The 13,325-nt window shown below is 42.6% G+C and overlaps 2 protein-coding genes across 2 annotated transcripts; both read right to left on the bottom strand.

Moving 5' to 3' along the window:
* Nucleotides 1-1,975: 1,975 nt before the first annotated feature.
* LOC136263904 (uncharacterized) lies at nucleotides 1,976-4,246 on the bottom strand. Its single transcript, XM_066058526.1, has one exon. The coding sequence runs from the start codon at nucleotides 4,244-4,246 to the stop codon at nucleotides 1,976-1,978; it is 2,271 nt and encodes a 756-aa protein (XP_065914598.1).
* A 21-nt stretch (nucleotides 4,247-4,267) lies between these two features.
* Nucleotides 4,268-7,516, bottom strand: LOC136263903 (uncharacterized). The gene is made up of 4 exons (XM_066058525.1): nucleotides 6,358-7,516; nucleotides 5,039-5,847; nucleotides 4,843-4,965; nucleotides 4,268-4,774 (listed from the first exon to the last, which is right to left on the bottom strand). Exons 1-4 carry the CDS (start codon nucleotides 7,514-7,516, stop codon nucleotides 4,268-4,270), a joined length of 2,598 nt encoding a protein of 865 aa, XP_065914597.1.
* Nucleotides 7,517-13,325: the final 5,809 nt, after the last annotated feature.

Below are 13,325 nucleotides of genomic sequence, written 5' to 3'. Positions count from 1 at the left end.
AGGCTGGAGTAGTACGTACTTGTTTAAGTTTGTACTAGTGATTACAACAGTATGCAATGGACACTTAGCACAGCATACCTCTTATAGGAGGGCCTGAAATTGTTGAAAAGTAGGTGCCTTGAAATTGAAGTTGGTGACACTTACAAAAAGAAAAATATTGTCAAGTAATTTGACTATCAGACATACATAGCTATCTATTTAATAATTATATAACTACCAATTCAAAAATCATGCCAGTATTTAATAATGTCATAGACTCATGATGTCATGCAAGGTAATATTGGAGGACACTACCCCTTACCCCTCTCCCCTTACTCCAATCTCTCTATACTCCCCTCTGCTGCCACTGTCACCAAATGCACATGTCAGGAGCATAGTCAAGAGTTTCTGGAAAGGGATGGGAATTCAGATTTGAAGTGTATTATCTTGGGGGAAGGTTTGGGGTGATCTCCTGGGAGCACCTGTAAATGCACACGAAAACTGAGCCCTAGGTGGTTACATTAAAGTTAGTGTGTATGCATCTTCCTAGTTGAAACGTACATACTGGTATCTATGCAGTTCTAGGCCTAAATAGAACTATTATTCTTCCTCTTCCAGATACGTAGCTACTGATGGCCAATCAATTTTAATGTTTAGTATTCCTGCTTCCTCCACGTCTGAGTGACTTTATTGTTTAGCGAAACTTTCGTCCAAATATAAAAAGTTGTTAAGTTCTTGCTCCTTTCACTGTTGATGGTCAAAGTAAATCCAGATGTCTTTACTCTTGTATTCTAATATAATAAGACATCCACATGCATACAAACATTCATAATGTAAATACATAAACTATTCAACAGTTTGTGCTAATTTGATGCATATATTGTATGAACACTCAAGTTTTCTGCAACTGCTGCCTTGTAAATAGTTTTATGTGAATCTTTTTCCATTTACACCAGGAATCATGTACACAATTGATTATATTGATATACCTAATAACCTATTGAAGAAATGCTTGATTCATCGTTAGTGGTATGTGATCCTCACGAGTAGTGCAGTGCAGCACCAGTGTACAAGTATAGCTACTGCAGTGCTCCACAGCTGTACGTTTGGTATAACTTTTAACTTTAAAACATTCTGTTCATGGAAAAGGGAGGCTTCCGAGCCTTCAGAAACCCTTGACTATACACCCTTGCATTTAGAGTGCCAAATTTCACTATGTGTAATGTGTACTGTGTTGTGTATGTTCTATTAGAACCATTTATAAAGGCTAATTAGCATAGTCTCAGCACTTGACCTGCCAACAAACATTCTATGTATGCACTATAGGATTCATACATCTCCCATGCAGAACTACTGTGCATTCATCCAACTCAATTAGTAGGTTTCTGTGTGTGTGTGTATGTGCACTATATAGAGTATAAGTGTGTGTCCAGTGTACATGTGTGATGTGATATTTGGTGTGTTCGCTAGGCAGCAATAGCTGCAACTGCTGGAGATTTCTTTGTGCATATTTGCGTCTGCATGTGCATGCATGCATGTATACCCACACACATACTGTAATGTGTGCTTATACTTGGGATCACACACAGAAGGCTAAATCTGTTTAGCCAGAAATTTTGACACTAAAATTACTGAACACACAGTCCAGGTATCAGCTTGATCCTCTGGTAGTATGCAAAGAACCGTACAGCTTGGATTCGTAACTTAGTCTAGTTCTATGTACCTTAACTTTCACATGTAAGCATTTCACCAGGCAAGGTTGTTGTTGCTCTTGTATGTGGGTCACTAGTTGCGATAGATAGTTCTAAGTACAATCCAAGGGTTTCGAAGCGATTCAGTAATGGACAATCGATCTGCACGCGAAGGAGACGGATTACCTCAACTACACGTGTTCACACTAAAATAAAGCAGTGCACTAATTAGATATACAAGCATGTGATACAGTATAACACAAAGTCTACATTACATAATAGTTATATTAATAGTATCGCTGTTACTAGTTTATGACATCCTCCGGGGGGCCACATAATGTTTTGGTCCACTCTTTAACTTGCTGTCTTCCTCTTAGAGCTGCTTGACGAACAGGTCGAATTCTCTCAGGCATAGAATTATCATCTGTTTGTTCCACTGTGGAGCTTTGGGCATCACTGTTTGATGGGTTTTCCTTAGGTGAGGAATTCTGTTTGCATAAAGTATCAGATTCTGCAGTAGTGATTTCCAGCGGATATAACTTGGTTATCGGCTGATTTGTCCTGCCAGTGGATGTTCTAATATTTGCTGCTCTGATTAGACCATCTGCTCCTGGAATGGTATCCTCCACTACTGCGAGACGCCAATTGAGACGAGGAGTATCGTCATGCACTAAGGCAATAGCTCCTGGCTTTACTGTTTGAATATTGGAGCCACTTGTTTGGTGAAACTCTCGAAGCCCAGTTAAATATTCTTGCCTCCATCTGGTCCAAAAGTGCTGTAACAATGCTCCTTGTTTCTTGGCTCTTGTTTGAATGTCGTTGTCTCCAAAATCAGGATCACTGTAGTCATACTCAGGAGTCACATGGTAGGGCACACAAACAACTTTCCTACCATACAGTAGGTGGGCGGGAGTGATGGGGTCAGGGTCATTGATGTCTGTGGGAACAGTAGTGAGAGGCCAGTTGTTAAGAATACCCCCTATTTCTACAATTAGTGTTTGCAGGCTGTTAAGTGTTGTAAATGCTCTTCCCAGGACCTTCTTCAAGACAAGTTTGGTCAACCCAATTAACCTCTCCCAGAATCCCCCGAACCAGGGGGCTCTCTTGGGAATGAACTTCCATTCTACCCCAGTCTTAGCTAAGGCATTAGTAAGTGAGGGTGAGGAGAATAAGGATTTCAATTCCTCAGCAGCTGACAAAAATGTTGAAGCATTGTCAGAGAGGACAAGACGCGGTAGGGATTGTCTAGCACTAAACCGTCTAAAGGCCTGCAGAAAGCACTCTACAGTGAGATCCGTTACAATCTCCAAGTGTACTGCACGACTCACAGCACACGTGAATAGGCAGATGTACACTTTAGTTTCTCCTCCATTACCTCTCAAGTACAGTGCACCTGTGAAGTCAATACCAGTGACCTCAAAGGGCAAAGACTGTTGTACACGGGCCTTAACAAGTGGTGGGGGATCTGGTGCAGTGTATGGTTGACCAGCTAGTTTCCTGCAGGTCACACAATTCCTCAGCAAGGATCTGATCCTTTGCCTTGCACATGGCACCCAATACATCTGACGAAGGGATGTCAGTGTCATGCTTACCCCAGCATGGTATTGTTGTTTATGAATGTGCCAGATGAGGAGAGAGGTGAATGGGTCCTTTTGTGGTAGAAGGTAGGGAAACTTAGCTGATTCTGAGAGTGACGCATTGTGGATTCTACCACCGCAACGGATCAGGCCAGTGTGATCCAAATAAAGTTGGAGCTGCCTCACCAGTGGTAGTCGTGAGGAGCGATCAGGTGACTGTAGACTGCTTAGTTCTTCTGGGAAAGACCTGTGCTGCACATTACCGACCCATCGAAGATTAGCAATGGATAATTCAGTGGGGGTCAATGGTCCTGTCAGCTTGAATAGCTTTTGCCTGGTGTTATGGGCAAAGCGGAGAACATAGGCAGTTATGTCTAGCAACTTAGTGTAGTTGCTGTAAGCTGAAGGATCAGTGAGGTTGTGTATGCCATTCGCAGGTGACAATATGGCTATATTATGGACAGCAGCAGATGACGGAGGGTCATCAGCAGTGACAGCTTGTATCAGCATGGCTTCTGTGGAATTCCAAGTGGGCCACTTAGCAGGAGATGATAGCCATGGAAGGCCATGTCTCCATAATGTTAAATTTGCAAATTGCTGAGTTGTCAATCCATGGGTCAAAAGATCTGCAGGATTACAAGCTGTTGGGCAGTATTGCCTTAACGATGATGTGGCCTGAATCTCTTTCACCCTGTGTTCGATGAAAGGTTTCAGCTTCTTCTTGCTTTGAAGCCAGCAGAGGACTATTTGGCTATCAGACCAATAATAGGTGTTGGCTCTGAGGTTAAGGGAGTCCACTACAAAGGAACCTAGACGAGCTGCTACACCTGCAGCCATTAGCTCCAGCCTAGGTAGAGAATGTTGTTTGAGTGGAGCCACACGACATTTTGATATTACCAATGATGAGTGATTGCCACACTGGATGTAGATGACAGCTCTGTATGCCTTTTGACTGGCGTCAGCAAAGACATGCAAGGCAATAGAAGAGGGGTCTGCCATTTGGAGCATAAGGATATATTGTCATGGGAAACGTTGTAGCGAGGCAACTAAGATGTCTGTTGTGATGGAAGCCCACTTGAGCTGGTAGGTTTTATCCAGCTCCGTATCCCAAGATACATTATCTTGCCATAGTTCTTGGAGTAGCAACTTAGCAGTTATAGTTACTGGAGTGACCAGACCAAGTGGGTCAAAAATTGAGGAGATGTAGCGAAGAATTTCACGCTTCGTGACTGGAGTGCAAGTGGCAAGCTCAGGCTTGGGGGAGAGAGATAATTCATCAAGTTCAACGTTCCAGCACAAGCCAAGGACTTTAACAGTCTCTTTCAACTCAGCAATGCTGTGCTGTTGTGCTAGTTCTCTTAGAGACGAACTGTTTGATGTCCAGGTACAGAGGCTGAATTTCAATAAACTCATCAGGGAGCGAGACTCTAGAAAGTACTGAACAGCCTCTTGCTCATTATCACAGCCTGAGACTACATTATCAACATATAAGCTGCTAAGAAGATTGGCAGATACAGGTGATGGATACTGTTGTAAGTGGAAGGTGATAGCCGCATTAAGCATAAATGGGGAACAGCTAGCCCCAAGAGAACAACCCTAAAACGGTAAGGTTGGAAGGCACTGTTAGGGTCTTCAGGATTAGATAACCAGAGAAAGCAGGTGGTAATCTCTGTCAGACTCGTCAAGCTGGACATGAAGAAACGCTTTCTCAATATCAGCTGAAAAACCATAATTGTACAAGCGAAAGCGTAAGAGTATGGCACACAGATGGTTAAGAAAGGGTGGACCTACATGAAGGCAGTCATTTAAACTGGGGTGGTGGGATGACTGCTTACAACTGCAGTCATACACTATGCAGACTGGGGTGGTGGCCGAGTCCTTTCTGACAGCCCGATGGGGAATGTAATGGGTTTGCTTGGTATTAAAATTGTTGACCCTCTCAATAAAGCCCTTGCACTCTTGGTCAGCGATAATCTGGCCATACACACGCAAGAGTTCTGGGGTCTTAGCCAACCTCTGAGCCAAGGATCTAGTACGTTTGGCACAGATAGAGAAATTGGAGGGAAGGGAGGGGTGATCCTCTTTCCAAGGAAATTTCAGAGTTAAGGCTCCATCAGGTTGGCGCTTGATCTTAGATTGCATGTAGGCTTTCAGGAAGTTGTCATCGCTGTCCATAGTGTTTGGGGAGATTCCACTCGATTCTGCTTTCCAGAAGGTGTCAAGGCTAAGGTCATCACAAGCTGTGAAGTTCACATGAATCAAGTTGACAGCTGCTGATGGTTGTAGTAGGGGACCAGATAGTAAGTAACCTAAATGAGACTTGACTGCTGTAGGGCCATTGCCACGTACGACTTGGTCTTGGACAAATGTCCAGTAGTAATCGGCACCTACAAGAACAGTTATCTCAAAATTGTCATCCTCTGTGACAGGGTGAGCCAGCTGCAGACCCTTCAAGTAATGTAACTTGGTTATCTCCATCCGCATGGAGTTTTGCAGTGGAACTGCAAGCTTGGGTACCACCAAAACTGAGATAGGAATGGGACTCTGCTCTTGTATGTGTATCAAGATGGTGGATACTTGAAGGAATCTAGCAGCTGATACTGGGTTTCCAAAGGATGACAAAGATACCCGTTCTGTATGCGTTGCCTTCAGGCAAAGTCTGTCTGCGAGGTCCTGAGAGATGAAGGAGCGTTGTGCGCCTTCATATGGAGAATTCTTCCTTCAGTACTAAATGGACCTGCAGAGACTGTGGCGATAGCAGTCTTCAGGAGACAAACACTATGGGCTAACTCAAATGAAGGTTGGGGCCTAGTGACAGTGGTAAATGTACCTGTTGTGCTTGTAGGGGGGGGGGGGGGGGGGGGCTGACTGAGTATGGTTGGCTACAGGGGCAGAGGGTGGCTGTGGGCTGTTGGCTGGAGCAATGGGGGGAGGGCATAAGCTAGTATGATGTTTCTGGTTGCACTGCTTGCAACGTCTGCGGGAGGTGCACTGTGACACTCTGTGGTGTGCCAGGCAGTTAAAGCATAGGCCAGCTCCCTTTACAATAGACGTGCATTGTTGGTGGTCTTTAACAACAGTGCATTGGTTGGTTGTGTGTGAGCCCTTACAATAAGTGCATAGTGGTTCCCTCTTCTCTCGCTGGCCTACAGGTTTTCCCACTGCGGTGTGGAAGGATGTGGCAGTTGAATGCGCGTCTTTGGTAAAGCCATTAGAGTACTGTCCTACTTCAAGGACATGAATTTCCTTGAGAATGCAAGCCATGACATCCTGGATAGTCCATTCACCACTGTTATGGTCTCTAGCGAACTGTTTTCTAAGGTCTGTAGGAAGGTTTCCTAGGACCATGGGAGTCAGCATTGCACAATAGGTGTCTGAAGACTTGCCCAAGGACTGCAGTGCTCTCATATGGCTTTCCAATCTGTCATGGAAAACCTGTAGGCTGGCCAGATTATTAACAGGCTTTAGAAGATTCATCAAAGCATCCATATGGGCATTGACCAACTTGTAGGGCTTCCCAAACCTCTCTTTCAACAAAGCCACAGAGTGTTGGTAGTTTGCATCAGTGAGTGGAAGATTGTCAATTACATTAGATGCATCCCCTAGCAATTGTGCCCGTAAGTAATGAAATTTCTGGACCCCTGTTAAGCTATTATCATTGTGGACCGCTGCTGCAAAGGAGTCCCAAAAGGTTTGAAATTGGAGTGGGTCCCCACCAAATGTGGGAAGTATTAGCTTGGGTAACCGGCTTACAAACTGACCCACAGACTGACCCACATTGCATGCAACATGTGTGTGCGGCAATGATTTACTCACCACTCCATTAGTTGCTGTGTGCTCTAGTGACTCCTGGTTATTGTTCTCTAGCTGGGTATCAGTAATGGTAGTAGTGTCAAGTCTTGATTCCTGATGTTGAGTCTGGGCTGATATGCTGCTGGCTTGTGATGAGGAGGAACTGGAGTACTTCTGTAGAGTGGCCATGTGTTCATTCAGCACGAAATGGTACATCTCAGTGTCTGCGACTTCGTCTTCTAGCTCTTGTTCCGTTGCTATCGCCGAGGCGATTACTTGGTCTAATTCTTCCAGCTGGCATTTCTTCGCGGTCAGTTGGCTAAGAATGAGGTCTATTCCTTCCCTGTCTGAAGTAGAGAACGATTCTAGTGTAGGTTCGGCGTTGATTTCCGTAATCATCTGTGCCTTTGAGAGGAGCTTGGCCACGAAGGAGCACCCACCACGTCTTGAAGCTTTAGCGCGTTGAAGATTATCCATTTGAATCCCTGGTCCGAAGCAGCAACAAATGTGATAGATAGCTCTAAGTACAATCCAAGGGTTTCGAAGCAATTCAGTAATGGACAATTGATCTGCACGCAAAGGAGACGGATTACCTCAACTACACGTGTTCACACTAAAATAAAGCAGTGCACTAATCAGATATACAAGCACGTGATACAGTATAACACAAAGTCTACATTACATAATAGTTATATTAATAGTATCGCTGTTACTAGTTTGACACTAGTCATTTACCTGGAGGATTGAAATGTGTTGACTCTTAGCACCTGAGTCATATGAAGAGGTTTTTACATGGAACGGACATAATTTGATTTAATCACAGAACACTGTAATTTTCGCAAACTAACCTGCAGAACTAATTCACAGTGCTTTTGTTGCATTGTAACACTAATGAAGTGAAGGTTAATGGCTGTCAAGACATCGAAATACCTTGTAGCGTTCCCTTCCAAATATCCTCCATTCAATTCGCCACAGAAAAAGTGAGTGATTTTCAACCTTAAAATGACGCGCTTAAATTTCCTCCGATTTCCTTCTGCTATAGCTCATCTTAATCGCTATTCACTGCTCTTTCCAAACCTGGTTCAGAATCCGAGGTATCTATCACGTGTCGTGGGTTATTACGCCTTTTATTGTAGTCCCCGAAACGCCCAATACAAAATGTATGGGAAATTTGCTACACCCGATCGGTTTAGGCCATTTTGACGTGCCTAAATTTCCGTGATTTGGACTTCTTTTGGTATCATTTGAGAGTTTCTCTACATGTATCAAATTCGAAAGTTACTAAACAGACTCGAGGTAGGTGGTACACGATAATTAATTTAATTTTTTAATGGTTTTTCAATCAAAATGTATTGGACATGCCTGTTCCAGCTGGCATTTTTGCCATGGACAAAAGTATAGCAGATGTCCGCAAACTTCTTCATATGATTGCAGAGGTGTTTGAACTGGTTTACAGCATAGGGATAGACTATATAATATAATGACCAAAAGCTTTGCTCTATTTTGCGTATGTGTGTTTGTGTGTAGTGCACATGTTTAGCGTATAGAGGGTTTGCACGCGAAAAGTATTGTGGCGCGAATTATAAAAAAACTTAACAACCATTGCTAGTCTGACATTTGTGAGGTTTACTTTTCTATGGGGTGAATGCACTTATTTCGTTACCACGCTTTACCAAATAAGAGAATCTCTGTCAAAAGCTAGGATAAGGCCGAAACAAACATTAAATACTAGCACTAAGTTGGACAAGCGTAATATCAAATTTTTGTCGATTAGTCGTGAACCCTAACACTTTGTACAATTTTGACTACGGCTATCCTAGTTTATACAAGTGACTAACCTAGCGAACATGTTCCATTCTACACTGAACCATTGAGACTGGCTGTAGCCTTCACTCGCTTACCTCACAAATGTCTGACAAGCAACGGTTGTTAAGCATTTTACGAAATACGTCACAACGCATCATGCGTGCAATCCCTCTATAGTAAAAAACTTGGGCAGTAAAAAAGTGTGACGAAACCCCTCTGTTGAAAAAATTGGCGGAAAAACTTTGGCGATTGAAATAATAGCTATTCGCCGAAGTTTTTACCGCCAAAATTTTTACTGTACGGTACATAAGGATATTAAACGACAAGGTGTCAACTCATCAGGTAGGTAGTGTAGTAAGTGTATAGGTAGCTAGTGTTGTTGTTGTAGCAGTAAGGTAAATGAGGGTAATTCCGGACACTCTTTAGTAAAATCGCTCTAACACTGCACTCACAACGAGTTAAGACAAACTCTAGGAATCGTTTTAAAGCCTATCTCATGGTGCATCTGCAGTACAAATTTCGTTTCGATACAATCAACTGCTGAGGAGTTATGAGCCAAAATTTAACAGCGTGTAAAAATGCAACATGCGGCTAATTCCGGACACTTCCAATAACAAGCAAGTAGCGCCTTCCACAGGTTATAACAATCCTCTTTGAAGTATGGAGACTAAAATACAACTCATCTGCAGCTTATAAATTAAGTAGAAAGTTAATACCTTTTGGGGAGAAAGCAGCAGTGAGTATTTTAAAAAGTTTATGTAATTCGCAAATATTTTCTTTGTATTTCAACCGAGCAGCTGCTGAAAAATCGACTGCCACTCCGCCTGTGCTGCATGGATTCTTATGATTTTTAGTATGCTAGAGTATGATCTTCATATAAATTATTATTATTATTATTAGCACTTTACAGTGACCAGCACTGAAGGTCTGACAGCAACATGTGCTGCAGCCTTAGGATTACCTAACCTACAAGGACTTAGACCTAGTGACTTAACTTGCTGACTGTAACAGAAAAGGGGCCAAAGCAAGGAAAAAAATCCCTCCAGCCCCAGGATTCGAACTGCAGGTCACCCAATGTCTAGTCGGGGCCACACTCAGTCTTCCTCCAGGAGGGATGGATTTTCTTCCTTAAACCTAAAGTATTTATTATTAGCACTTTATAGTGACCAGCACTGAAGGTCTGACAGCAACATCTGCTGCAGCCTTAGGATTACCTAACCTACAAGGACTTAGACCTAGTGACTTAACTTACTGACTGAATCTTTGAAAATCGATAGTAGGAGCTTGGGCTGCCTGATTAGATAAACATTTTCAAAGTTTTTGAACAAAACTACCCATGATTTTGCTACAAATACGTGTCAAACTTCAAGGTGGAATAACGGATTCGCTTCAATTTTGGTTTGTAGATAGGCTATAGGACATTGCATTAGCATACCAAATTATAGGCCCAGGGAATCTACCATTGTTGAGAACGAACTAAGTGTCCGGAATTAGCCGCTGTCCGGAATTACCCGCACTTACCTTACTTTTTTTTTTCTTTTTTTTGTAGCTACCGATCTAACGACGTGGTAGCAGAGGCGCTTGTTTCGCCATTTCCTGCGATGCAGAGAGCGACCGTATTTACTTTTCCAGTGAACTCCAGTAGCAGAGGTTATCACTTATATCAAAGTATTTGGCCAAATCCATCACGAGACGATGAACTAGCTGACGCGTGCGTGGGCAACCGGAAAGCCGGTCAGAAATTCTATCCCAAGGAGTGCTTACACTGAACAGTGGGACAAATTCCTAGGAAGATCTCCAAAGTCAGCTCGATCTTTATTGTGTGGTGGTACGAGCTGGCCCTCATCTCAAGTTCTAGTTACTCATTGTGCTGGTGTGATAATCTAAACTGAATAATTGGCGAAAAAAACTTTGGCGAATTGAACGCTATTCGCCAAATTCGTCAAAGTTTTTTACCGCCAAAGTTTTTTACTATACGGTATGAAAGAAATTTGTTTTTTGGGGGGTTGATTCCTACGACTCAGGACGTGCCTATAAAGCACTATATTGCTTGGCTCGACTTCATTCGTGGTATTCAAGCCACATATTAACAGAACACAGACAAGATGGCCACAGAGGTTTGCAGATGTAATACTGTTAAGATGAATACCACTGCCATGCCATGAGATGCAATTTTAGCCTCACTTTTTCAAAGTGTACTTATGCAAGCTACTATTATGCAGATAATATAATGGAGTTGCATGTATGACATTGATGTACCATAATTATCACTATTGTGTATGCAATGTTCATTATCATTGTTATTGTATGCATATACAGACACTGATATCTCCCTTAACACACTGCAAGATAGGTATAGAAGATCAAAGGTGGTGGGAGATTGGTGGTACAATATATAGCCACTACCCAGAAGTGTCTACAGCTTCATATAAGCCCAATAAAAATCCTATCCACCTGTTAACGGATGGTAAATGTGAGGAAAATAATGTTCTGTGATAGTAATGACACCCACAGCGCAACGAGAGGCATAGACTGATCAGTATAGCAGCGTCTACAACACGTATATAAACAAAGACTGATTACATACGTGTAGCGCAAGGCTGGAGGAGACGGTCTGGTTGGTCAGGCCTGAGCCGGACCAATAATCTGGAGTTGGACCAACTAGCTGACCAGCTCGAACTATATTACTCATGCAATCTCTGGACGATCATATCTATACACGTACATTCCACAGATGTTATTGAAAATGCATGGCACGAGTAGTTACCTATAGTTTCTCAGCCTAACTAAAGCACAAAACTACACGTACAGTACTTCCAATTACCTTACAGTACAGCATAGCATTCGTATTGTTTTGTACAGAAATGATTTTGGGTTCTACTGTGACGTATCACGTGTGCTGACAGGTGCCTTTGATTCTAAACCAGCACACTTATATCACAACTCAATCTTCATAAAATAATCATTAGCATTTCTTGGCTTGGCTTCTTTTACTGGGCGAAGGGCTGGCAGTGACAAACTAGGCGCCTCATTCCGCGGCAGGAAGCTGTACACCCATACCATATGATTCCATCTGGAAGAGATTTTGAGTAGAAATCACTCTACTTCATCTACCCACTCGTCCTATCGAGAAACTGAGCAACTCTCAATCTCACCCCACATCACGCCATTTTCGAACAGTGATTGATCTCGTGATTGTCCACCAGTATATTTACGTGATGATCCATTCACTTCATTGCATACAAACCAGTATAGTATATGGTCTAGTATACTGCATTTTTGTAGCTGTCCTTTTTATTGAATGTAGCTGTGTGAATTCACTGTATACAGTTAGCTGCCTAGTCGTAAATACTACAAATATAAATAAATTAATTATAGGCTGTTCGGCCATGCTGCATGGGTTCCCTGTGAAATTTGGGGAAAAGTTGCTAGATTCTAGCTAGTTTTACTTTAAAATTTAGCATCAATTTTAAGGCATTTTTAAGCCTGTAAATTGCAAAAATTCTGCAGCTGGACCCCCTTGAGCTTCTAATTGCTACTGACTGTACACTAGCTCAGCCCATATAGCAAGTGTCCCTGTATGTCAGGTCTATCAGGTCTACAATTACCTATACCTATTATCAAGAGTAAATAATGGAAGAGAGAGTATCCAACTGCCATATACTGCATCAAAAATGAGCACGTCAAGTAGAGAAGCCATCCTGTAGTGCTTTCAAAGGCAGTGTTGAAAGAAGTAATAAACACCTGCTAGCTCAGACTGTTTGAAGTGTCCAGGCATGATTTGAAGTCAAACAGTCTGAGCTAGAAGGTGTTTATTACTTCATTCAACACTGCCTTTGAAAGCACTACAGGATGGCTTCTCTACTTGACGTGCTCATTTTTGATGCAGTATATGGCAGTTGGATACTCTCTCTTCCATAATTTTACTCTTGCTACTATACATAGTATAGAAAATCTGAAGAACAATAGACAGGCTTGAGATTTATATTGCTAACTAGCAGTAAAATATCACTAAAATTGCATATCTGAGTGTCTAATTTTCAAAAATTTCCCCTGTGGGGGCATGCCCACAGACCCCCTAGAATGCTCGTGCTTCGCGGCACTTCGCACACTGTGCAGCAACTCCTCTCATTGGCAACACCATGTATATAGTAGCAATTTCAACATATACAATAGCCTGACCAACCCAATTTTCCCTCCTCTGGCCCTGTAGCGTCAATCCAAAGGTATAGATCAGTCTGTCCCGAATCTGGACTCTTAACTTAGGCGGCACCTCCGTGTATATGTCACGAGTATAATCGTATTATAGACCCACACAGAGTCACACATACCTCAATACGGCTGCATACTATCCTCTATACGGCTGTACACGCTTCTGCTAGACCCACACCTTGCCCTCAAAACGGCCCATATCCCTTCCGAAATACCCTTTTAATTAATGACGTCGCTTTCGATTTATTGTTGCTATTTCACGTGATTC

Source organism: Dysidea avara, chromosome 8 (genome assembly GCF_963678975.1).
Source record: "Dysidea avara chromosome 8, odDysAvar1.4, whole genome shotgun sequence".
Lineage (NCBI taxonomy): Eukaryota > Metazoa > Porifera > Demospongiae > Dictyoceratida > Dysideidae > Dysidea > Dysidea avara.
The sequence above is the reverse complement of the archived record's forward strand: the minus strand, read 5'-3'. Positions and strand labels throughout refer to the sequence as shown.